The 24,425-nt window shown below is 40.9% G+C and overlaps 1 protein-coding gene across 2 annotated transcripts in view; it reads left to right on the forward strand.

Moving 5' to 3' along the window:
• Positions 1 to 24,425, forward strand: part of LOC139473966 (protein eva-1-like) — a 187,340-nt gene that overhangs the window by 100,117 nt on the left and 62,798 nt on the right. For both annotated transcript variants that reach the window (XM_071256832.1, XM_071256833.1), the window contains one exon: positions 14,306 to 14,429. In XM_071256832.1, coding sequence (XP_071112933.1) covers positions 14,306 to 14,429 — 124 coding nt within the window. The remainder of the gene's footprint in view (positions 1 to 14,305; positions 14,430 to 24,425) is intronic.

Below are 24,425 nucleotides of genomic sequence, written 5' to 3' on the forward strand. Positions count from 1 at the left end.
AATACTGTGATATTTACCTTGCTGTTTTGCTGCCTTCTTCTGACAGCTATTTAATCCTGATAAACTTGTTCTGCAATATTGCTTATGTGATGTAAAATTAAGATTATCCACTGTTGTAAGGCTAACATTTTTATGCCAGGAAGTCGACATACTTTATCTGTGCTTATATTCATTATTTTTTTTGTTTCAAGATCCTCCAACATAAAAAATAGCAAAATAGAAAGATATTTTAAATGACTTTTCTGACATTTTCTAATTATTGACCTCTGAATGACTTTTCTGACATTGTTTTTAATAATGTCGAATGAATGGTATAAAAAATACTAAAAAATAAGTTAGCATTAAATATCACTCAGATTACTTTGTGTTGAAAAGAATATTCATTGTGAAATATGAAATACAAAGCAAACTGTTCTGAGGGTATTTTTGAAGGTTCAAATAACAGCCAGCATTTTTTTTAAACACTTTTTACTTACAGCTCTGATAAATGCAGATTGCTAACCCCTGCCATGATATATAGATAGAGATTGCTGACACCTGCCCTGACAAATATATAGATTGCTAACCCCTACCCTGACATAAAGGTTGCTGACCCCTGCCCTGACAGATGTATAGAGGTTGCTGACCCCTGCCCTGATATATAGATAGAGGTTGCTGACCCCTGCCCTGATATATAGATAGAGGTTGCTGACCCCTGCCCTGATATATAGATAGAGGTTGCTGACCCCTGCCCTGATATATAGATAGAGGTTGCTGACCCCTGCCCTGATAAATACATAGAGATTGCTGACCCCTGCCCTGACAGATATATAGAGGTTGCTGACCCCTGCCCTGATTTATGGATAGAGGTTGCTGACCCCTGCCCTGATATATAGATAGAGGTTGCTGACCCCTGCCCTGATATATAGATAGAGGTTGCTGACCCCTGCCCTGATATATAGATAGAGGTTGCTGACCCCTGCCCTGATAAATACATAGAGATTGCTGACCCCTGCCCTGACAGATGTATAGAGGTTGCTGACCCCTGCCCTGATTTATGGATAGAGGTTGCTGACCACTGCCCTGATAAATACATAGAGATTGCTGACCCCTGCCCTGATATATAGATAGAGGTTGCTGACCCCTTCCCTGATAAATACATATAGATTGGTGACCGCTGCCCTGACAAATATATAGATATTGCTGACCCCTGCCCTGACAAATATATAGATTGGTGACCGCTGCCCTGACAAATATATAGATATTGCTGACCCCTGCCCTGACAAATATATAGATGTTGCTGCCCCCTGCCCTGACAAATATATAGATTGGTGACCCCTGCCCTGACAAATATATAGATATTGCTGACCCCTGCCCTGACAAATATATAGATATTGCTGACCCCTGCCCTGACAAATATATAGATTGCTGACCCTTGCCCTGACAAATATATAGATATTGCTGACCCCCTGCCCTGACAAATATATAGATTGCTGACCCCTGCCCTGACAAATATAGAGAGATTGCAGACCCCTTCCCTGACAAACATATAGATATTGCTGGCTAGTGCTGTGGTGTAATTATTGACCTCTGAATGATGAAGTCCTTGCTGTTAGTTTGAAGAGACAACTCAGAGTATAATCTGTAATGAATGTTTTAAATGTTCACATGGATACAGGGATATTTACCATATACTAGCAAATATATCAAAGTGTGTGTTGGGAGGGTTGTGAAAGAAGGATCCCATCCTGTGTTGGCGCCAATAAATGGTGCTAATTATAAATAATTTGATGCTTAGTCGATAGAGAGGAAAGATCAAGTTCTAATTCCCTCACAAGCCAGACAAGAGGTTGGCTAGCCTTGCTCCTAGGCTGTACTGAAGGAAAAGTCTATGGATGTGTTGTACATTCTATCCCCTTATGGGCAAGTCTAGATATGAGGACTGTTCAAGGTTTCCAGTCTCTTATAGGGACAACTTGTTCTTATAATGTAAATAATCTAGAACTTATGTTTTAAACTAATAATTATTGCCTTAGAGATTTGTGCAAATCTAGAGGTTGGGTTATACTTCAGTTAAAAATGTGGATATGATAGCATGGAGGGCAGGGATGTGTTTTGATGTACGTGTGGTGGGGTGTGACTTATGTATACTGGAACGAGGTCAGATATACGATGATGTGTGTTGATGTACGTGAGGTTGGGTGATGTACGTGTGCTTAGGTGAGGTGTGTGTGCTGGGGTGAGGTGCGTGTGCTGGGGTGAAGTGTGTGTGCTGGGGTGAGGTGTGTGTACTGAGGTGAGGTGGACATGCTGGGGGTGAGGTGTGTGTAGTGGGAGGTGAGTTGTGTTTGTGCTGGGGTGAGGTGTGTGTAATGGGGTGAGGTGTGTGTGCTTGGTCGAGGTGGACATGCTGGGGGTGATGTGTGTGTAGTGGGCGGTAAAGTGTGTGTGCTGGGGTGAGGTGCGTGTGCTGGGGGGTGAGGTGCATGTACTTGGGTGAGGTACCTGTGCTGGGGTGAGGTGCATGTGCTGGGGTGAGGTGTGTGTAGTGGGGGGTAAGTTGTGTGTGCTGGGGTGAGGTGTGTGTGCTGGGTGAGGTACCTGTGCTGGGGGGTGAGGTGTGCGTGTACAGGGGTGAGGAGGGTGTGCTTGGGTGACGTGTGTGCTGGGTTGAGGTGTATGTAGTGGGAGGTGTGTGTGCTGGGGTGATGTGTGTCCTTGGGTGAGGTGTGTTTGCCAGGGTGAGGTGTGTGTACTGGGGTGAGGTGTGTGTAGTGGGAGGTGTGTGTGCTTGGGTGAGGTGTGTGCTTGGGTGAGGTGTGTGTACTGGGGTGAGGTTTGTGTGCTGGGGTGAGGTACCTGTGCTGGGGTGAGGTGCATGTGCTGGGGCGAGGTGTGTGTGTACTGGGGTGAGGAGGCTGTGCTTGGGTGAGGTGTGTGTGCTGGGGTGAGGTGTGTGCTGGGGTGAGGTGTGCGTGCTGGGGTGAGGTGTGTGTGCTGGTGTGAGGTATGTGCTGGGGTGAGGTGTGCGTGCTGGGGTGAGGTGTGTGCTGGTGTGAAGTGTGTGTGCTGGGGTGAAGTGTGTGTGCTTGGGTGAGGTGTGTGTGCTGGGGTGAGGTGTATGCTAGGGTGAGGTGTGTGTGCCTGGGTGAGGTGTCTGTGCTAGGATGAGGTGTCTGTGCTAGGGTGAGGTGTGTGTGCTAGGGTGAGGTGTGTGTGCTGGGGTGAGGTGTATGCTGGGGTGAGGTGTGTGTGCCTGGGTGAGGTGTCTGTGCTAGGGTGAGGTGTCTGTGCTAGGGTGAGGTGTCTGTGCTAGGGTGAGGTGTGTGTGCTGGGGTGAGGTGTCTGTGCTAGGGTGAGGTGTCTGTGCTAGGGTGAGGTGTCTGTGCTAGGGTGAGGTGTGTGTGCTGGGGTGAGAGGTATGCTGGGGTGAGGTATGTGTGCCTGGGTGAGGTGTCTGTGCTAGGGTGAGGTGTGTGTGCTGGGGTGATGTGTGTGTGCTGGGGTGATGTGTGTGTGCTAGGGTGAGGTGTCTGTGCTGGGTTGAAGTGTGCATGCTGGGGTGAGGTATGTGTGCCTGGGTGAGGTGCATGTGCTGGGGTGAGGTGTACATGCTGGGGTGAGGTATGTGTCCTGGGGGGTGAGGTGTGTGTACTTGGGTGAGGTGCATGTACTAGGGTGAGGTGCTTGTACTGGGGTGAGGTACATGTGCTGGGGTGAGCTGTGTGTGCTGGGGTGAGGTATGTGTGCTTGGGTTGGGGTGAGATGAATCAGCATGGGTTGGGGTGAGGTGTATCAGCATGGGCTGGGGTGAGGTACGTGTGCTGGGATGAGGTACGTGTGCTTGGGTTGGGGTGAGATGAATCAGCATGGGTTGGGGAGAGGTGTATCAGCATGGTCTGGAGTGCAGTATATATGTTATAATGCCTCTGTGACACATGAGATACAGTGTTCAGTGGGGGGCGGCATGTGTGAGTACATGTACATCCTGGTACATTGTAACAGATAAGATTATCAACCGGTCAGATGTCTCAATTTTGAGCAGGGAGGAAAGAATTTTATGGGATAGGCAGAAGGGTAGTATTTTAGATTCCTTCTTGTAGATAATAAGTCTGTGTATACACTTTGTGCTGGAAGATATGTTGTATCCTGCAGGGTCACACAGTGTACAACGGCAAATGATAGTCAGGTTATTTGAAATACAATCTCTCACAGGGACATATGCTACAGGGATAACCTCTTTGTACACATTTGTTGAGTCAACTCTCTCTCAGTATATAATGTGTTGTAAAGACACAACCACACTGAGGCTCTGTGTTGTAAAGACACAACCACACTGAGGCTCTGTGTTGTAAAGACATGACCACACTGAGGCTACATGTTGTAATGACACGACCACACTGAGGCTATGTGTTGTAATGACACAACCACACTGAGGCTATGTGTTGTAATGACACAACCACACTGAGGCTCTGTGTTGTAAAGACACGACCACACTGAGGCTCTGTGTTGTAAAGACACGACCACACTGAGGCTATGTGTTGTAATGACACAACCACACTGAGGCTCTGTGTTGTAATGACACAACCACACTGAGGCTCTGTGTTGTAAAGACACGACCACACTGAGGCTATGTGTTGTAAAGACACGACCAAACTGAGGCTCTGTGTTGTAATGACACAACCACACTGAGGCTATGTGTTGTAATGACACAACCACACTGAGGCTCTGTGTTGTAATGACACGACCACACTGAGGCTATATGTTGTAAAGACACAACCACACTGAGGCTATGTGTTGTAAGGACACGACCACACTGAGGCTGTGTGTTGTAAAGACACGACCACACTGAGGCTGTGTGTTGTAATGACACAACCACACTGAGGCTCTGTGTTGTAATGACACAACCACACTGAGGCTATGTGTTGTAAAGACACAACCACACTGAGGCTCTGTGTTGTAAAGACACGACCACACTGAGGCTATGTGTTGTAAAGACACGACCACACTGAGGCTATGTGTTGTAATGACACAACCACACTGAGGCTGTGTGTTGTAATGACACAACCACACTGAGGCTATGTGTTGTAAAGACACAACCACACTGAGGCTATGTGTTGTAATGACACGACCACACTGAGGCTCTGTGTTGTAAAGACACAACCACACTGAGGCTCTGTGTTGTAAAGACACGACCACACTGAGGCTCTGTGTTGTAAAGACACAACCACACTGAGGCTGTGTGTCATCATGACACGACCACACTGAGGCTCTGTGTTGTAAAGACACAACCACACTGAGGCTATGTGTTGTAAAGACACAACCACACTGAGGCTCTGTGTTGTAAAGACACGACCACACTGAGGCTCTGTGTCATCATGACACGACCACACTGACAACATTAGGCAGTTGTATACAAGTTAAGGCTGATTTGGGGACATTAGTTCTTGTTGAGTAAAATTTGTACTTTAAAATTCATGAGATGACATAAGTCAATATATATATGCTTACTATAAATACTATTATTTCAATCAAACTGAAACAGTTATGACATTTTTATCATATGGTCTTGGGGTGACGTAACTCTGATCTATTTTCTCTCCCCAGAACACATTGAGACAAGATGTAATTCATCAGTAACATGACAAGTTGTCAGGAAAGCTGTACTATGTAACACCTCACATCTGAGGGCACAGCCTTTACATCCTCATAAACCCTCCAAACCTTCACCATGAAAGCTAACAATATAACTGAGGACAAGCATGCATGTCAAGGTGTTGAATAAGGCGACTCATTTCTTTTGTTGGTTTACAGGTCCTTTGACACGAAACATTGCAAAACTAAAATAAATTTAAAATGACCTTCTGATATCATTGATACTGCCTACTCTACTGGTATGGAAAAAAATAGTTAACTTGAAATATCACTCAAGTTAGTTTGTGTTGAAAAAAGGTTGGATTTTTTTGTGGGTAGGGTAGGTGCTTATACTAGCCTGAATTAATGCCAGTTTTATGGTTCTAGCTCACTGAGATACCATATCGCAGAGTAACATGAATGCCCCACTCAGACACAGTATACTGACTCCTAGCTGACCAGTCCTTGTTTTATCCCCTTAATGCCAATGCCAGTCAAGGTAACATCAAGTACCATCTTTTAACATCTTTTGGTATGACACAACCAGGGATCAAACCACTGACCTTCCACTCTCCAGGTAGATGCTCTATCCACTAGGCCATGGAGGTGTAGCAAGTTGATGATATCCGTTTCAAATGTGTAACTGTTTTAGCCATGGGTTGGATTGAGTTTTGGGTTCGACCAGAATCGGCGATGATGTGTACATTCTCAGTGAGTGGGTGAGTGAGTGAGTATTGTTTTATGCAGCAGCAAACTTCCATCAATATCTTGACAGGGCACATAAGGAATTGTGTCTGGTTGGAATCGAACTTAAGGAATTGTGTCTGTGGTTGGAATTGGACAAAAGGAATTGTCTCTATTGTTAGAATCGGACATAAGGAATTGTCTCTGGTTGGAATCAGACATAAGGAATTGTCTGTGTGGTTGGAGTCGGACATAAAAAATTGTATCTATTGTTAGAATCAGACATAAGGCATTGTCGACGTCTGTGTGGTTGGAATCAGACATAAGGAATTGTCTCTGTGGTTGGAATCAGACATAAGGAATTGTCTCTGTGGTTGGCATCGGACATAAGGAGTTGTCTCTGGTTGGAATCAGACATAAGGAATTGTCTGTGTGGTTGGAATCAACTTTAACCACTTGGCTATCCAAGCACCTTCTACTATATTTACTCTGCATGTCAAATAATTTAAATAGAGAACATGGATTGAGATGAACTTGACAAAGTAATAAATGTCTCTACTGGCTTTTTAATTCATGCTGCAGGGACTTTTTTGTTGATTTCTTAAAAAGACTCATGATTAAAAAAGTCAGATATGTCAATGGTTTAGAATGTTTGACAGCAAATGTCATTATTTTACAAAAAGTTTTCTTCAAATTTCTCCAATAATTTTGTTTAACCAGTTCATTGTCACGGAGGAATTCATCTCAAAGACCCACTACATAACGCACATCGGCACTGAGGCCAGTACAGTCGATAAATGAGCTTAGCTGACATTACTGAAACAAATTGAAAGTAAAAGATTTGCGGCAAAGATCCCTCTGATGTTTGGTATAGAAATGTCTGTCACGATAACACCGACTCCATGTACCTCTTGGTAACTCTTTGTATCATACTATATGTCTTTATATCATAATGTATCTCTTTGTATCTCTTTGCATCATACTGTATTTCTTTGTATCTCTTTGTATCATAATGTATCTCTTTGTATCATAATGTATCTCTTTATATCATAATGTATTGCTGTATATTATAATGTATTGCTTTGTACCATACTGTATCTCTTTGTATCATACTGTTTCTCTTTGTATCATACTGTATCTCTTTGTATCATACTGTTTCTCTTTGTATCATACTGTATCTCTTTGTATCATACTGTATCTCTTTGTGTCATACTGTATCTCTTTGTATCATACTGTTTCTCTTTGTGTCATACTGTATCTTCTTGTATCATACTACAGTGATCGCTCGCTATAACGCTACCAATGGGGTCCAAATAATTGGTGGGCGTTATAGACGATGAGCCGTTTAACCGAGGCCGAGGCGCGCGCTCGGAAAATCGCAAATCATCAATATGTGTTTATCTCACGTCACATCAAAAGAGTATAAATTTTTATGGACCTAGATCTACCTGTAATATCATTCATTTATTAAATCTGTCACATTTCACAATGTCTGAAATACGTATTCCATTTCAATTTATCATTTTTAATCGATAAATTAAAAAATTATTCACTATTTTCCGCGATGTTATTGAAAATAAAATTCTCGGACACACATTTCGACAACGGGTCCACATCAAAGAGCAAAATAAAGACGTTTTAAACAAATCTTTAAATATATTATACAAAGTGATAAATAAAATCAACAAAAATATATCTAAAAGTAATCAAACTTACATCTAAGTTATTATTTCCATTGTTTCGTGCGATCGCGTGTAATGTAAGTCAAATGACATCTCGGCTTTCGTCGCCTTGAATTCTCGGCTCGGACACAATGTTTAATGCAAAAATATATGCATGAAAAATCTTTGTCACAGCTCGTAACCTAGCACGATACATTCGCGAAGTTCCATATTTTTAATATATATCGTGATTTCCTGCTTAAAACGTTCAGATTAACACGATTTAACAAAAAATCTTTCGCCAACTTCTGAAATTTATCAAACACGAGCTTGGTATCACAGCTATAATTTGATTGGCTGCCTGAGGTCACGTGCTCAAAATTGACCAATCACGAAACTTGTAGTAGATTTCGGCAAGAAAGCGTCATTAGAAACAAATTTTAATCCAATGAAATCGCTTGTTATAACTACGGAAAAAAACAGGCGATGTTACGAAAGCGCGATTACGAAATGAATGACCGCCGTGTTGTGACAGCAACTACATGTGTGTGACAGTGTCGCCTCAAATTGGATTGCCCACTAATTAAGAATATAAACTTCGCTTGTGGTTCTCTTTTATTGCATGCATGCGCTTCTAAGATCAAAGGTCGATAGTGTGAAAAGTTAACTAGTTGAACAATCGTATTTCCGGGACTTGCCGCGGATGTTTTCAAACAGATTATTAGAACTCCATTCAGCGATAAACGGTTGATTATGCAATGAGAAGCGTTATGTGCAAATGAACAACGAACAACAATACAATTATGTCTGTGTAAAACTCTCAGTATTAAAAGTGTACATAAATTTTGGGAGCCATGCGTTACCGCGCGTAGTAACCGAAGTAGCGCTTTATCGAAGAGCGCAATAGCGAGCGATCACTGTATATCTCTTTGTATCATACTGTTTTTCTTTGTATCATACTGTATCTCTTTGTATCATACTGTATCTCTTTGTATCATTCTGTATCTCTTTGTGTCATACTGTATCTCTTTGTATCCTACTGTTTCTCTGTCATACTGTATTTTCTTGTATCATACTGTATCTCTTTGTATCATACTGTATCTCTTTGTACCATACTTTATCTCTTTGTATCATAATGTATCTCTTTGTATCATACTGTTTCTTTTTGTATCATACTGTATCACCTTGTATCGTAATGTATGTCTTTGTTACTTTGTATCTCTCCATGTATCCCTCTCCATATGTTTAAGACCCGTGAAGATTCCGGGGTAGAATTGCCGTAAAAGATGACTATGCTTGTCGTAAAAGGCGACTAACGGGATCGGGTGGTCAGGCTCACTGACTTGGTTGATACATGTCATCAATCCCAATTGCGTGGATCGATGCTCATGATATTAATCACTGGATTGTCTGGCCAAGACTCGATTATTTACAGACCACCTTCATAAAGCTGGAATATTGCTGAGTGCGGCGTTAAACAACAAATCAACCAACCATATGTTTCATGCGTCTCACCATCTGTCGATGTATCACTTTGTACCTCCCCTGTCTTCCTGTCATTATCTATAATGTTCTCTCAGCTTCAGAAGTCATTGATTTTGTCTTACCATGGATAATGGTTGAACGCTTCATCCTATTTTCTGGCCATGACCCATAGATCTGTTTATGGACAATGCTAAACCAGAACCTTACCCTCAAGGAAAAGGCAGCATAATCTCATTGTTCCACTCAGATGTTGTCACAGCAATACACAGGGCCTTGTAGTGATAAGGATCTACGTACGTCCACTTATTTCCCAACTATTGTTAATGACATGACTGATTGACTAGTCAGATGAAAAAATCGGGTGTTCTTTAACATCTTTTGAGTGAGTGAGTGAATATGGTTTTACGCCACTCTTGGCAATATTCCAGCAATATTTCAGCAATATCACGGCGGGGGACACCAGAAATGGGCTTCACACATTGTACCCATGTTGGGAATCAAACCCGGGACTTGGGCGTGACAAGCGAAAGCTTTAACCACTGGTCATATGAAAAAATCGGGTGCTCTTTTAATTCTTTCGAGACAAGACAAGACAGATTAACGATAGTTATTTGAAAAATTTGAGTGTTCTTTAACTTCTTTAGACGTACATGAAACCTCTTTTGACTAATATATATCTAATATAACTTACAAAGCAGTTAATATTAGCCCCATGGTTGAAGTACTGGCTTGTTATACTGAACACACAGGTTTGACTCCTGCATCAGTACAATGTGGGAACCCCATTCTCAATGTCCCCCACTAAGATATTGCATGCTGTCACTTAATGACTGCAATACTGCCAAAGCAGTGTTAAATTATAGATTACTTTCATATTTCCTTAATATGCCATAAAACAACATTCACTCGTTAAAATAATTTTTGCTTGTTACTTTTTATCCAGTTCTTTTCAAACCATAAACTGTAGGAAATATTGTTGTCCTGTGCCATGACTGTGGAATTTATATTTTTTAGGTATGTTATTTTGCTAAAAGACTAGGCAAGTGTAGCAGGGCGTCGAGTCATCCCGCAGATGACATCCTTACCTTGTCAGCTTGCTGATGGGGCTAACCTCTTTGGTCATGTGGACAAGGCGTCCGACCTCGGATCAGAAGGTCCGTGGTTCGAATCCCATCACGGGATCAAACTAACCAAGTCGAGTTTGCTTGATTCCACATGAAAACAGCAGAAGAGAAAAGGTTCTTACGAAGAAAAAAATATTAATTATTTTTAAGAAAATTGCTAAATATTAGTCTAGAAATAATGTATCATCATCACTGTGTGGCAGGTAATAAGAGGTTATTTGCTGTGTTTGTGTTTGCGGCGTAAATACCCTGACTTACTGTCAGTTCTGACATAGTAATGTCTCAGCATTGTCTGCCACACACTCCCTACATAATCTAAGTTGTATAATGATGGTCATAACAGCCTAACAACTACTTAATGAGCTCTTTCATCGATCACTTCCATATACTATTTCCCATCAACTAGTCTACACATCCTATAACATGGGAAACAAAGGAGCTATTCATGTAAGGTGCTATTTCTTTCTCTATTTACACAGCACCATTGATTCCACATAACACAGTTGTAACAAAGCTCAATGTCGCAGATTCTCCATTCCTGCTTTTTGTGTCAACCTGCTGGCGGCCATATTGATTTTCTGGAATCCTTGCTAATACAGGGCTAGGTTAGGATGAGGCCAGGATGTCTTTTTTTGTTTGTCACCAGTAAAAACATTGATTTTCTTGTAGAGACCAGATATAATTTTCTGGTTGACCTACAATCTGTGTTTTTATTTCTGATTTTGCTGCTAAATATAGATCTGGTGCAAGACACTCAAAATGGATGTGTAGCTTTAACAGAGGAACAACTGTTTATTTGGCAGTTTGAAAAATTCAAACAATGTCATTTCTATGACGACTTTTAAGTTGCTAATATTATTGTCTATAATTTTCCTTTAAATAAAGGTTAATACACTTTGAAGACATGACATTGCTGACAATTTTCTATCTAATTGTTCAAATAATGAAATCAACAATCACGTGCCTCGTGTGATGTTGACATTATCAGACAGTGCAGTGCCACTGTGATGGCCATGATCTATGCTTTACACCTTAAACTAATTACCTTGGACGGAACTGGGGCAACAGGAGGTAGTGCTGCCCCAAGACAAATGCCAAGCTTTGATAATCCAATAAAATGGTAACTGAAGTCTTTCATTGGTCCTATTGTCGATAGAAATCCATTTGACAACTTTTCACACTGTCTGTCAGCCAAATATTGGGCAGCATATTGATTTGTGTAGACTTACTTACAATGGATTTCTTATGATGATGGTTGTTGTTGCTTTGGTGTACATTACTCATGTTTGCTGACATCCTTCACTAGATCACAGTGTTAATCTCATAATGGACGATTTATCGAAAGCCCAAGAAACACTTGACATTTAACCCCTGACATTTAACCCCTGTTTCATCTCAGTTGATCCATGGGATCAGCAGTTTTCAACATAACATATATAAAAACAACTGACATATTTTCTTGTGTGTAATGCACATTTTTGCGCCAAAATAAAGTTCTGGGGAGGGGAATAAATCACTTTAATGTTTTTCCCCTCAAAATATAAAAATTACCACATTTAAAGAAATCCATAGTGGAGTGTGGAAGTTAGTCCATTTGTACTAAAAAGTGTTCAGTGTTTAAGTTTTTGTTTTCAAATAATTTAAGTAATTGTAACCTTCCCAAATCGAGTTTCTGGAGCCTAACTCTAAACTGTTCAATCTCTTTGCCTGAAACTTTGTCTACACATCAGGCATGTTGGAACTGAACGGATGTCTTTTCCTATTCAGGAAGTTTTACATTATTATTTTTCTCATTTCCATGGCAACAAATTAGAGTGTATCTAAAAACCATTAAATGTTTCCGTGATAGAAATTCGGAAATCTACAACCCTGTTAAAATAATGGGTTGATATAGGTCTCCTATGCTTGTTGTGACAGGCGACTTAATGGATTGGGTGGTCAGGCTTGGTGGCGAGGTTGATTTTGTGACATTGTGCCCTGACAGACTGGGACGTTGCTCGTGATGCTGTGTTAATTTAAAAAACAAGCACAGCGTTATGCATATCAGTTCATGAATTGTTATGCAACCTGGTTTTGTCTGGTGCAACTAGGTTTTCATGTCAACATGCACCTGGTGCATGTTAAATCCAGTTCCCTACATCGAGCCCTGGCTGGCAAAAGAAAAGCTTTGTCTATTGAAAAGTACCATTACAAAATCATGTCTTTAGAAGGTTTAGAAAGAATTTTTTTTTTTTCATCAATCAGACCTGTGGAGATCCGGGGTGGAATAGGTCTTCAGTAACCCATCCTTGTCGTAAAAGGCAACTATCGGGAGTGGTGATGAGGCTCACTGACTTGGTTGATGCATGTCATCATATCCCAATTGCGGGCATCGATGCTCATGATGTCGATCACTTGATTATATTGTCCAGTCTTGATTATTTACAGACTGCCTTCATATAGCTGATCGATTCCCGACATGGGTACAATGTGTGAAGCCCATTTCTGGTGTCCCCCACCGTGATATTGCTGGAATATTGCTAAAAGCGGCGTAAAACCATACTCACTCACTCACTCACTCACTCATATAGCTGAATTATTGCTGTGTGCGTCGTTAAACAACAAACAAACAGACAAGTCATTTAGAAGGATTTCTTATATGAGATATGACCATTGTTTATCATGGGATATGACCAGTATGTATCATGCGATATGACCAGTGTTTATTGTGTGAGATTGACCAGTGTTTATTATGTGGGTTATTACCAGTGTTTATTGTGTGTGGATCCGACCAGTGTTTATTGTGGAATATGACCAATGTTATTGTGTTTAATATGACCAATGTTTATCATGTGGGATATGACCAGTGTTTATTGTGGGATATGACCTGTGTTTATTGTGGGATATGACCTGTGTTTATAGTGTGGAATGTACAACATTTAACATTTAACACTGTTAGGACCCACTATAACCAATGCCTCAGTACCCCTATTGTGAAGTGCACACAATATACACTGTGTCTAGATGGCTGCAAGATTGTTGCAACAATTTCATGAGTGCGTATAGTATCTGCACATCTATGCATTGTGCAGTACATGTGGGTGGTGCAGACTACATGACCCACAGCCTCCGTGCAGTATCCAGAAATATCACATCTACATACAAAAACTCACACCAGGCTTCTTAGTACAAAGTACCAGATGTCGTGTAATTCAGAAGAAAAGTTGTAGAAAAGACTAAGTTATACAGTTAACTACATTTATAACGAGCATGCTTATAATGAACTGGTGGATATGATGAATTTTGGTTGTTTTTTTCCTGTATATTTGCTGTGTATATGCTGTATATATGCTTATAACAAACTACAGTTATAACGAACTAATATTAGTGGTCCCTTTGAGTTCGTTATAACCATAGTTTACTGTTACCTACCAACTCTGCCACAGCAAGAGATTCTCATAGCTGCATATAAACAAACTGCCAGGCAAAAGAAATTAAGCACTTGAAAATTTGATTTGACCAAAATAATTACAAACATCAAAATGTTACTAGGCTGAATGTCTGGTATCGGTGACCCAACCCCAATCAGGACAAGACCTGTATGTATGGAGGGAGGGAGGGAGGGATATATGCCAATAAATGGGAGAGTATATGCTAGATGGGTGATTGAGTTCCGTTTCCCGTTGTTTGGGTGACTATCAGTTATCGTCCTATACTTATTATGAGCTGTCATGTTCAGACATTGTTGTTATGTTACAGGTGCTCCTTGACTTGTGTCAGAACCGACACTCCTGCCACCTGGTGGCCAGCGCAAAAACCTTCGGGCAGGACCCATGCCCAGAAACATCCAAATACCTGGAGGTGGCCTACAAGTGTCAGCCAGGTAGGAGTTGTCTACCCTGAAATCAGTACATTTCACATGTGATGGGGATACAGTTTTCTACCCTGTCCAAGACACACGTTAAATGTCATGGTGATAGAGTTGTCTCCCCTGAAATCAGTACATTTCAAATGTGATAGGGGTACAGTTTTCTACCCTGTCCAAGACAGATGCTAAATGTGATGGTGATAGAGTTGTCTCCCCTGAAATCAGTACATTTCAAATGTGATAGGGGTACAGTTTTCTACCCTGTCCAAGAGAGATGTTAAATGTGATGGTGATAGAGTTGTCTCCCCTGAAATCAGTACATTTCAAATGTGATAGGGGTACAGTTTTCTACCCTTGTCTCCCCTGAAACATATTACACATGAGTATGGGACTCTGGAGTTGTCTACCTTGAAAAGGACAATTTCAAATATGTATATGACTGGTAGTTCCATTAATCATGTTACTTTTGTTGTTTGATACTTCTACATTATTTCAGCTATTTGTGCCCATGATTGTGGTACCGTCCTATTGAGGACATGGTTTGAGTGTTTTGAATGTTTATTCAGAAGATGAGTCTTGAAGTACACAAGTCAGGACGTACATCTTCAAAACACATCAGTTTCATTATGACCTTGAGGTCAACAATTAACACATATTCTACCAAGATTTTGAAAATCAGAGGTTGTCAAATCAGAATAAACCCCCTCTGAATGAAACAGCCGATTTGACGGCTGCTGAAGCTAATTTACATAGAGTAGTACTTTTTTTCAGTCATTGTCAGTAAGCGTATTTAAATCAGTAAATAATAGGTGGTTACTACAACATAGGCAATACATTTTGTGCAGAAAAACACAATAGAAATCTACAAATTGAATGTATTGTAAGTTAGAGGAACAACAGAGAGCTTGGAATTTGGCGCTTTTCTATACATGACTGACATATCTTTTGCGTCCAATGAGCGATATGACGTGATAAGGTTTACGTGCAGTGTAGAATGAAAGCTTTGCAAAGCTTGCTTAGTTATCTTCAGGGGTGACCACCTCATGTCAGCATTCCAAGTTGCTGTGCTTATATGCTTTAATAATATAATATGATATGATATGACATGACATGACATGACATGACATGACATGACATGACTTGACTTGACTTGACTTGACTTGACTTGACTTGACTTGACTTGACTTGACTTGACTTGACTTGACTTGACTTGACTTGACTTGACTTGACTTGACTTGACTTGACTTGACTTGACTTGACTTGATTTGATTTGATTTGATTTGATTTGATATGATATGATATGATATGATATGATATAATATATCACTTGAATATATACGATAAAGAGGTCAAATATGTGTATCAAACACGTGATGTCACAGCTGATTTAGTAACAAAAACACAATCACACTGAAGTGGTACTGTTCCTGATTCTTCCTTAATGGTTCAATCGGAGCTGTTTTTCATGCTTAGATGTGTAAACACCCATGAATGTGACACCCTATAGGAAGTGGGATATTGACAATACACATAGCATACTTGAGTCAACGAGAGGGTGGGAAGTCCCACTAGCTTCAAGGAGCGTGTCCATGTCTTCCACTTCTCTGAAGGGGTGCCCTGATAGAGTGGGGCCATTCTTCACTGGAGAGTGCAGTCATCTCCGTCCCTGTGTGACAGGCTAGCAGGACAGGCTCTATTATTAACATGTCAAGTGCAGCCTTATTCCTGTTGTGTTCAGTGCTCAGGTCACTGGATATAGGTTTGGGAAATGTCAGTTGAATGGTCATGGGATTGTGTGATCTTTGGTTTAGTCAGGTGCAACTTGTTTTGAATAGGTCAGGTGAAATGGGGTTTAACGTCGCGTCCAAGATTATTGCACTGATATAGCGACATGTATGCGCGTGTGTGTGTGGCTGCTTGTACTGGTCCGGACTGATGCCGGTTTATAGTGCTAGCCCACTGAGATACCATGTTGCAGTTTCACATGAATACCCCACTCAGACACAGTATACTGTCTCCGAGCCGACCAGTCCTTGTTTCAGCCCCTTAATGCCGAGCGCCGGAGAGGGTAACAACAAGTACCATCTTTTAACGTCTTTTAGTATGACGCGGCCGACTTGGCTCATGAAGTCATATGTGATTGTAGTGGAAAGTGAGTGAGTGAATGAATGAGTACGCCATTCATTTACACAACTTTTAGCAATACCCCTGCAATATCATGGCAGGGACTCCAGAAATTGGCTTCACGCATTTTTCCCATGTTGGGAATGGAACCCGGGTCTTTGGTGTGACAAGCAAATGCTTTATCCACTAGGCTACCCAACCGCCCCTAGTGGAGCATTAAGTATTATACGTTAGTGCAACAGATCATAGAGTATTATGCTGATGTCAATTGATAATAAATAGTGATTAGTATACGAACATGTGTGTCATACTGATCTTATGTAATGAATGTAAGAATTCTAGTATATACTGAGCGAGAGCAAGGGTAATGCAAGAATTCTTACACAAGTTTCATAAAATCAGTATGACACACATGTGAATGTAATAATTTCGTTCATTCCCATTATTTCATAATCGTTTTGAGTTCCCCTTTAGAAAAATGCACTGATCACAACCGCCAACTAAGAAAACCACAATTGTTGAATGACGTCAACAATCTTCAGCTATGACATCATTTCTACTGTGACATCATTCTAACCATTCTGACATCAAGATAAGATTTGAATGATGTCAACAATACCATCTGGATGACGGAAACAATACACTGGTGCACTCGTGCACATACAATTTTTCTTAACTCGGTTACTTTAAGCAGCCATGGAAAGGCTTTGTCTGAATTTGTCGCTACCACCACTGGTGCACTTTGTTTTTGAAACTATACTGCAACATTGTTCTAATGCACATGTACTTCCACTCTCTTAGTTTCACATGACATGTAAGATCACGATGATATGACGTTTCCCCTGATTGTGCATGTGTATACACAAGGAACAGCATCAAAGGCATATGGAAAGAATGGGGTTTTCTATTTGATCAGGAAATATTACTACCGGAAGCCTTTGGTGTATTGTTCTTGTGCATTATCAACTTCTTCCTGGTTTTGACAATGACACTGCAGAAATACAATCACTATGCAACAATGTGCATTTGTACAACACTGTTCCTGTGTACAACAATGTTCCTATGTACAACACTCTTCCTATGTACAACACTGTTCCTGTGTACACTGTTCCCATGTATAACACTATTCCTGTGTACAGTAATGTTCCTATGTACAACACTGTTCCTGTGTACAACAATGGTCCTATGTACAACACTGTTCCTGTGTACACTAGCGAGCTGTTCCTATGTATAACACTATTCCTGTGTACAATAATGTTCCTATGTACAACACTGTTCCTGTGTACAACAATGTTCCTATGTACAATACTGTTCCTGTGTACACTGTTCCTATGTATAACACTATTACTGTGTACAACAATGTTTCTATTTACAACACTCTTCCTCTGTACAACAATGTTCCAATGTATAATACAGGTTCACTCTAAATTATTATACTCATAGGTATGACTCTTTATTATCACGGTACTGGTAAATCTCGTAATCCACATCCCCTGTCGACTGTTTACATAATAAGCAAATCTAAGCACAATATTTCATAGCTTGATCGAATACAGGACTATTTGCGGTATGTCGTGGCTATCGTAGTTATGCACATTAACACTAGAATGTTTTGGAAGTGGAATTACCCCTACCTCCATTCGTAACTGGTTAGAAAAGAACCCATTTGTTTGGACAAATCCGTTGACCCAACCTATGCATACTGAACATGCGTAGTTCATAACAGGAAGTGATGTAAAGCACATATTCCACATGTATCAAAACACAACAAAGTGATACCGCGATAATATGGAGTTGCCTGCCTTTCACTAATGACCCTTACTTGTTTTACCAAGCTCGGTAAAGAAAATCAGCATCAATCAATCGTAATTGATGTGTTATAAAAGTTGAACAAAGAACAAGAAACATGTTGCGGATGACATATTTAATAGGCGACTGTGCTTGTCGTAAGGGGCAACCAAATGGATGGGGTGGTCAGGCTCGCTGACTTGTCTGGTGCATGTCATCGTATCCCAATTGCGTGGATCGATGCTCACGATGTCAATCCATGGATTGCCTGGTCCAGACTTGAATGTTTACAGACTGATGTCATGTGGCTGGAATATTGCTGAGCGTGGGGTTAAACAACAAAGAAACAAACAGGTATTAGACTATGCCACATGTTGCAAGCCACAGAACAACTTCTCTACTTTTGAGGAGATATAGGAGGATATAAGCTGCCTCGGTCATGCACCCTTGTACCTGCATTAGAAGGGGTCTGAACCAGTAATGCTCTTTTGAGAAAGTTGATGTTTTATCATTAATGAATGAGTGATTTTTTATGCCGCTTTTAGCAATATTCCAGCAATATCACGGCGGGGGACACCAGAAATGGGCTTCACACATTGTACCCATGTCGGGAATCGAATCCGGGTCTTCGGCATGACGAGCGAACGCTTTAACCACTAGGCTACCCGACCGCCCCGTTTTATCATTAAATTTTGACAGTTATGGGTGGCTTCATCCAGACACTACCAAGCTAACTGTCGTTCATTTCCCGATGAGCGTCAGTATATCGCATGATTATGTTATCAATCGAGCGTAGAACTACAGGACTAAAGACTAACATAGTCTATGAAATCTTTTATTACAGAATACAATTCTCTCCTCTAAATTTTAACCAAATGATTTTCCTGATGGTCTCCGAAATGAAGCATCCGTGAATGCTCTAACTACCAAAAGAAATCACTGACTTCCATCCTGTTGTGTGGGCCAAAATGCATCGGGAATTCAAACCATGCTACCTTTAGCGGTAATCCCCATCTTCAGATCATCTTAGCTTAGAATGATTCAAACACACACCCAATGTTGATGAAATGTTTATATTAATCCATTTTAAGATTCAACCGGGTCTGCATTTCTTTTCAATTCTAGCTTCTCTGGGTGCAACTTCTGTTTCAAATGAATGACATTGGCGTAGCCGCTGACTTTTGTAAAACCAAGGGATGTAAATCCGGTGCAATGTCAATGCCGGATGATGTCACGACAAAAGCAACTCTCCTCGTTAATGTAGTTCACGATAAATAATTAAGGTTTGATGTTTATTGTTTGGTTATGATTTATGTGTGTGTCAATTTAAGGATTGAAGTTGTATTTGATGACGCTCATCAGCTGATGAAGAAGGTGCCTCACATGAGCAAATTTACAATGAAGCGTGAATGAAACAACTTCAATCCTTAAATAAAGTGCTTAAGTGGTCTCCTGTTGCATTACCATTTCAATTACGACAGTTGTAACAGTCTTTGAAAATAAACAACTAAAAATAACATTCTGATTGGAAATATTTCTGGGAGATAATCTCTTGGTATAGAAGTTTGGGTGCAGCTCTTGACCTTGTTTTGGCATCAGTGGACATTATCTGTCAACATAAGGGCTGCAGTCCTTCTCCTTGACCTTGTCTGTACACCAGGGGAGATAATCTGTCTGTGCTGCCTGGCCAATCTGGATACCTGTCTTCACACACTTCACTTCATTGATAATTCTCAAGTCCGTCAGAGGTGCGGACAGCAGCCACACTACCTGACCCTTGATACACTGGTGTGTACTTCAGTGAGGACACGACTGCCTTTCTAAGCCTGTTGACTAGCCTTGCTCGAAGGCTGTACAGGGAAAAAAGTTCACGAATTTGTAGTAATTCTATCCTCCTAATAGGCAAGTCTTGATATGTGGCCTTGGGACTCTAGTTTCAACAACTTGTTCTTATTATATACATATTCTAAAAATTTTGATTTAAACTAAAAATTGTTGCCTTGTAGACTTGTGAAAGTAACGGACCTGTGAAGTTGTTTGGACAAAAAAATCCCTTCAGACACAGAATCAACCATATCACCACACTGTCCATTCAGACAGGCATTGGTTGCTGGGGACCTATTTTCACCTGGAATCCCCTGGGTTGTAAATGTCAAGGAAATTTTGGTGGGGATTTACAATCAAGTACAGTAAACTACAGTCATAACGAACTCAAAGGGACCAATAATTTTAGTTTTTTATAAGCATACTTCATTATAAGCATATATACAGCATATATACAGCACACGACATAAAGGACGTGACCAAAAAACTGTTCGTTATATCCATCAGTTCGTTATGAGGGGGTTTGTAATAAACATAGTTTATTGTATTGCCATATGTGTTTCTTGATCTCTTGGCAACTCTCCTGAATACATAGAGATTATTATTAATATCATTATTTATTAATATTATTGATGTTTAAGGTGTAATTTCACTCAATGAAGAGTCTTTAGAAACCGTGTATTAACACAGTGTTTGAGTGAACCGCCCCATTTATCATATAGTGCAAAATGACTTGTGTCCAAGTTTGTCTACAGAAACACAGTGACACATTGGAAAACGTCTTTCCAAGCATAGAATGGGGGAATGTTAGTCAATAGTTTATTGAGAAAGAAGGCATTGCATCGAGGAATGGAGCTGGAAAGTAGTTCCTGCTAGGCAACCTCATTTGCATATTTATCGGATCATGATACCAAGTTTACAGTAATGGTTTATCACATTGATGACACTGAACATTATAGGATCAAAGTAATCATGAGATAAAATCAGACCCGTGAAGATTCCGGGGTAGAATAGGTCTTCAGCAACCCATGCTTGCCGTAAAAGGTGACTATACTTGTCGTAAAAGGCGACTAATGGGATCGGGTGGTCAGCTCGCTGACTTGGTTGATGCATGTCATTGATCCCAATTGCGTGGATCGATGCTCATGATATTAATCACTGGATTGTCTGGTCCTGACTCGATTATTTACAGACCGCTGTCATATAGCTGGAATATTGCTGAGTGTGGCGTAAAACAAAACAAAAAACCAACAAACCAACCAAAGATAAAATCAACAAGACCTACACTCGTAAAGACGACCTTATCACCAACATCTGCTTAATATACTCTTTTTCCTCCTGAAAGTATCCAGGAAGAAGCAAGTAAGATGTAATGTCCATTAATGTGGCAGTATAAACAGCTGACTATTATCTGGCCAAGGACTTGCTGACAGCTACACGTGTGGTAGCTTCTTCATCTGTTGTGGGAGGTGTGTCTGACATCCCATCTGAGTGAGGGACTGGTTTCTGTGTGTGTGGAACCTGTTGTCCCCGGATAGATGCTGATAACTTAATGGCCACTGGTTGATGGAAACATCACCCTGGGGTCTCCCTCGGGAAGTGAGTGAGGAGAATTCAACTCTGTGTCTACATATGTGTATTGCCATGTAGCTGCAGGAGGCGAGGTGAAATGGGGTTTAACGTTGCATTCAAGATTATTTCACTTATATAGCGATGTACATTCGGTTAAAAAATACAAAGTTAAAAAAAAGGACAAAAGTACACGAAGGGTCAAATATTACGAATAAAGAACTAAATGTTACTAATGAAGGTCAAAATACAAAACAAATTTTAAACAAATACAAAGTTGAAACAAAGGTCAAAAGTATTAATGTCAATAGTCAAATGTTACGAAAAGACATAATAAGAAAAGAAAAAAACAATGTGTACGAAAGAACGTCAGTGAGCACGAAAGGACGTTTACAATAAAGAACGTCATTGATCACGAAAGGACGTTGACAATAAAGAACGCCAGATGGCGCTGCAATTTGTAAGACATGTGTGTCTGTGTATGTGGCTGCTTTTATAGTGCTACCCCACTGAGATACCATGTTGCAGTTTTACATGGTTACCCACTCAGACACAGTATACTGACTCCAAGCCAACCAGTCCTTGTTATGTCCCCTTAATGCCAAGTGCCAGGCAAGGTAACAATAAATACCATCTTTGAATGTTCTTTGGTGTGACTCGGCCGGGAATTGAACCACCGACCTTCTGCGCTGTGGAGATGCTGTGTCCACTAAACCAACGTGGCTGTTGTTTACTAAGTGTTCAGATCAATTTTACTGCTGTCAGCTCAGTGGATCTCATTGATCGATTATTGATCAGCTGTTTGATATTCTTTCAAGTTGTATTTGTCACAATATTTTGTGTCATCGGAAGAAGGGAGGTAACAGACTAGGCCCCTTCTGTAGGAAACCGGATATTGCTGACTGTGGCGTAAAGCGGCAAACAAAAAAACATGGTGGTCAAGCTTATCACTGCAGGCTGTAATTAACCAAAAAGAAAATCTCATGGGTCCCGATCAATGAAGTGTTTGTAGCGCTATGACTATGGATATCATATATGTACAAAGACTTACAACTGTCATAGCTCTTATACATTGTGGCTTGGGGCCATCTGGCTAGTGAGCCATTGAAAATAACATGTATGTCACAGTTAGGTTTCAGTCAGCAGGTACATGGGTGTATTTATAATGTTTTTATTTTATATACAGTAAACTATGTTTATAACGAACATGGTTATAATGAACTGATGGATATAACGAACATATTTTTTGTTTCCAATCAGTACATGCTGTATGTATGCTTATAGCGAACTACAGTTAAAATGAACTAAAATTAGTGGTCCCTTTGAGTTTGTTATAGGTGTAGTTTACGGTATTTCAGTTAACATTATCTAAGGTGGTCACCCACAGGAAGGCTGTCAGTAGTATCTGCCATGAGAAATGACTAACATGAGGATCAGGTGGACACAATGTCCGATGTGTGTGGACAGACCTTGCTTATGTCTGTGTATATCATTCTGTTTCGCCGCTACCCCTTGTTAAGACATCAGGGAAGGGTTCAGGTGGGTTTTTAGAATATACGACCCCCACCTGTTCTTGTTTGTGTACTTCGGAGGCATTACCTTGACGTACATCGTATCTTCCCTTCATGCTGCTTATCAGGTGTAGAGCAAAGGTGAGGCCCAGGCCACCGTCTGGCAGCTGATGCTATGTGGAGGAGACTACAAACCTTGGTCTATCAGGGACAGATGTGACCCCCTCCCCTCCCCTCCCCTCCATCCCCTCCATCCCCTCCCCACCCCTACATCCCCTCCCATCCATCCCCTCCCCACTCCTCCATCCCCCTCCCCATCCCATCCCCTCCCCTCCCCTCCATCCCCCACCCCTCCATCCCCTCCCCACCCCTCCATCCCCTCCCCATCCCATTCCCTCCCCTCCCCTCCCCTCTCCGTTCCCTTCAACTGCCTCCTTATGGCACCAAGACTGTGTGTAACTGTTTGTGCAGTGTAGTACCATGAAATGAATGTGTACCCCTACTGAGACAGATACTCATCTAGACACTGCTTTCCTTTGACCTGCTTGCTCTGTTCTTGTTCTCTCCTTGATCGGACCAACAAATCACGTTGATGTCCTGAATTTGACACAACCTATTATTCTTGTTTGGTGTTCATATGGAAGTAATCTACTTCAGTATCTTTTCATCATATTGCAGTCAATCACTTTAGGATGTTGAGAAGTAGATGTGAATATCTTTGCTTAATAAATCTTACTTCATAACCTTGTTTCCTCAGAACAATACTTTATTTCATGTTTCAAATAATGTTGTTTGTATCATGAATGTAAATTCCTAAGATGGTATAAGAGTACAGGTGACACAGGACACGGGTTGATAGATGTCCATTATGCTAGATTGTGAAGAAGGATCTTTTGTATAATGTCATGCATACAAAATGTGATATTCATTGTTATAAAATAATTAGAGTGTATGTACTGGTATGTATTTGTATCATGATGCAGCCTTTACAAGAAGGACAGTGGGGTAGCCCAGGGGTTAAAGTGTTCACTCGTCACGCCTAAGGCCTTGGTTCAGTTCCCCAATGGGTACAATGTGTGAAGCCCATTTCTGGTGTCCCCTGTCATATTGCTGCAATATTGCTAAAAGCAGCGTCAAACCACATTCACTCATTTGCAAGTACATGGAGCAAACTGACATCCTCATGGTGCATGGG

Source organism: Haliotis cracherodii, unplaced genomic scaffold (genome assembly GCF_022045235.1).
Source record: "Haliotis cracherodii isolate W230 unplaced genomic scaffold, xgHalCrac1.p SCAF_3, whole genome shotgun sequence".
In the NCBI taxonomy this organism is placed as follows: Eukaryota; Metazoa; Mollusca; class Gastropoda; order Lepetellida; family Haliotidae; genus Haliotis; species Haliotis cracherodii.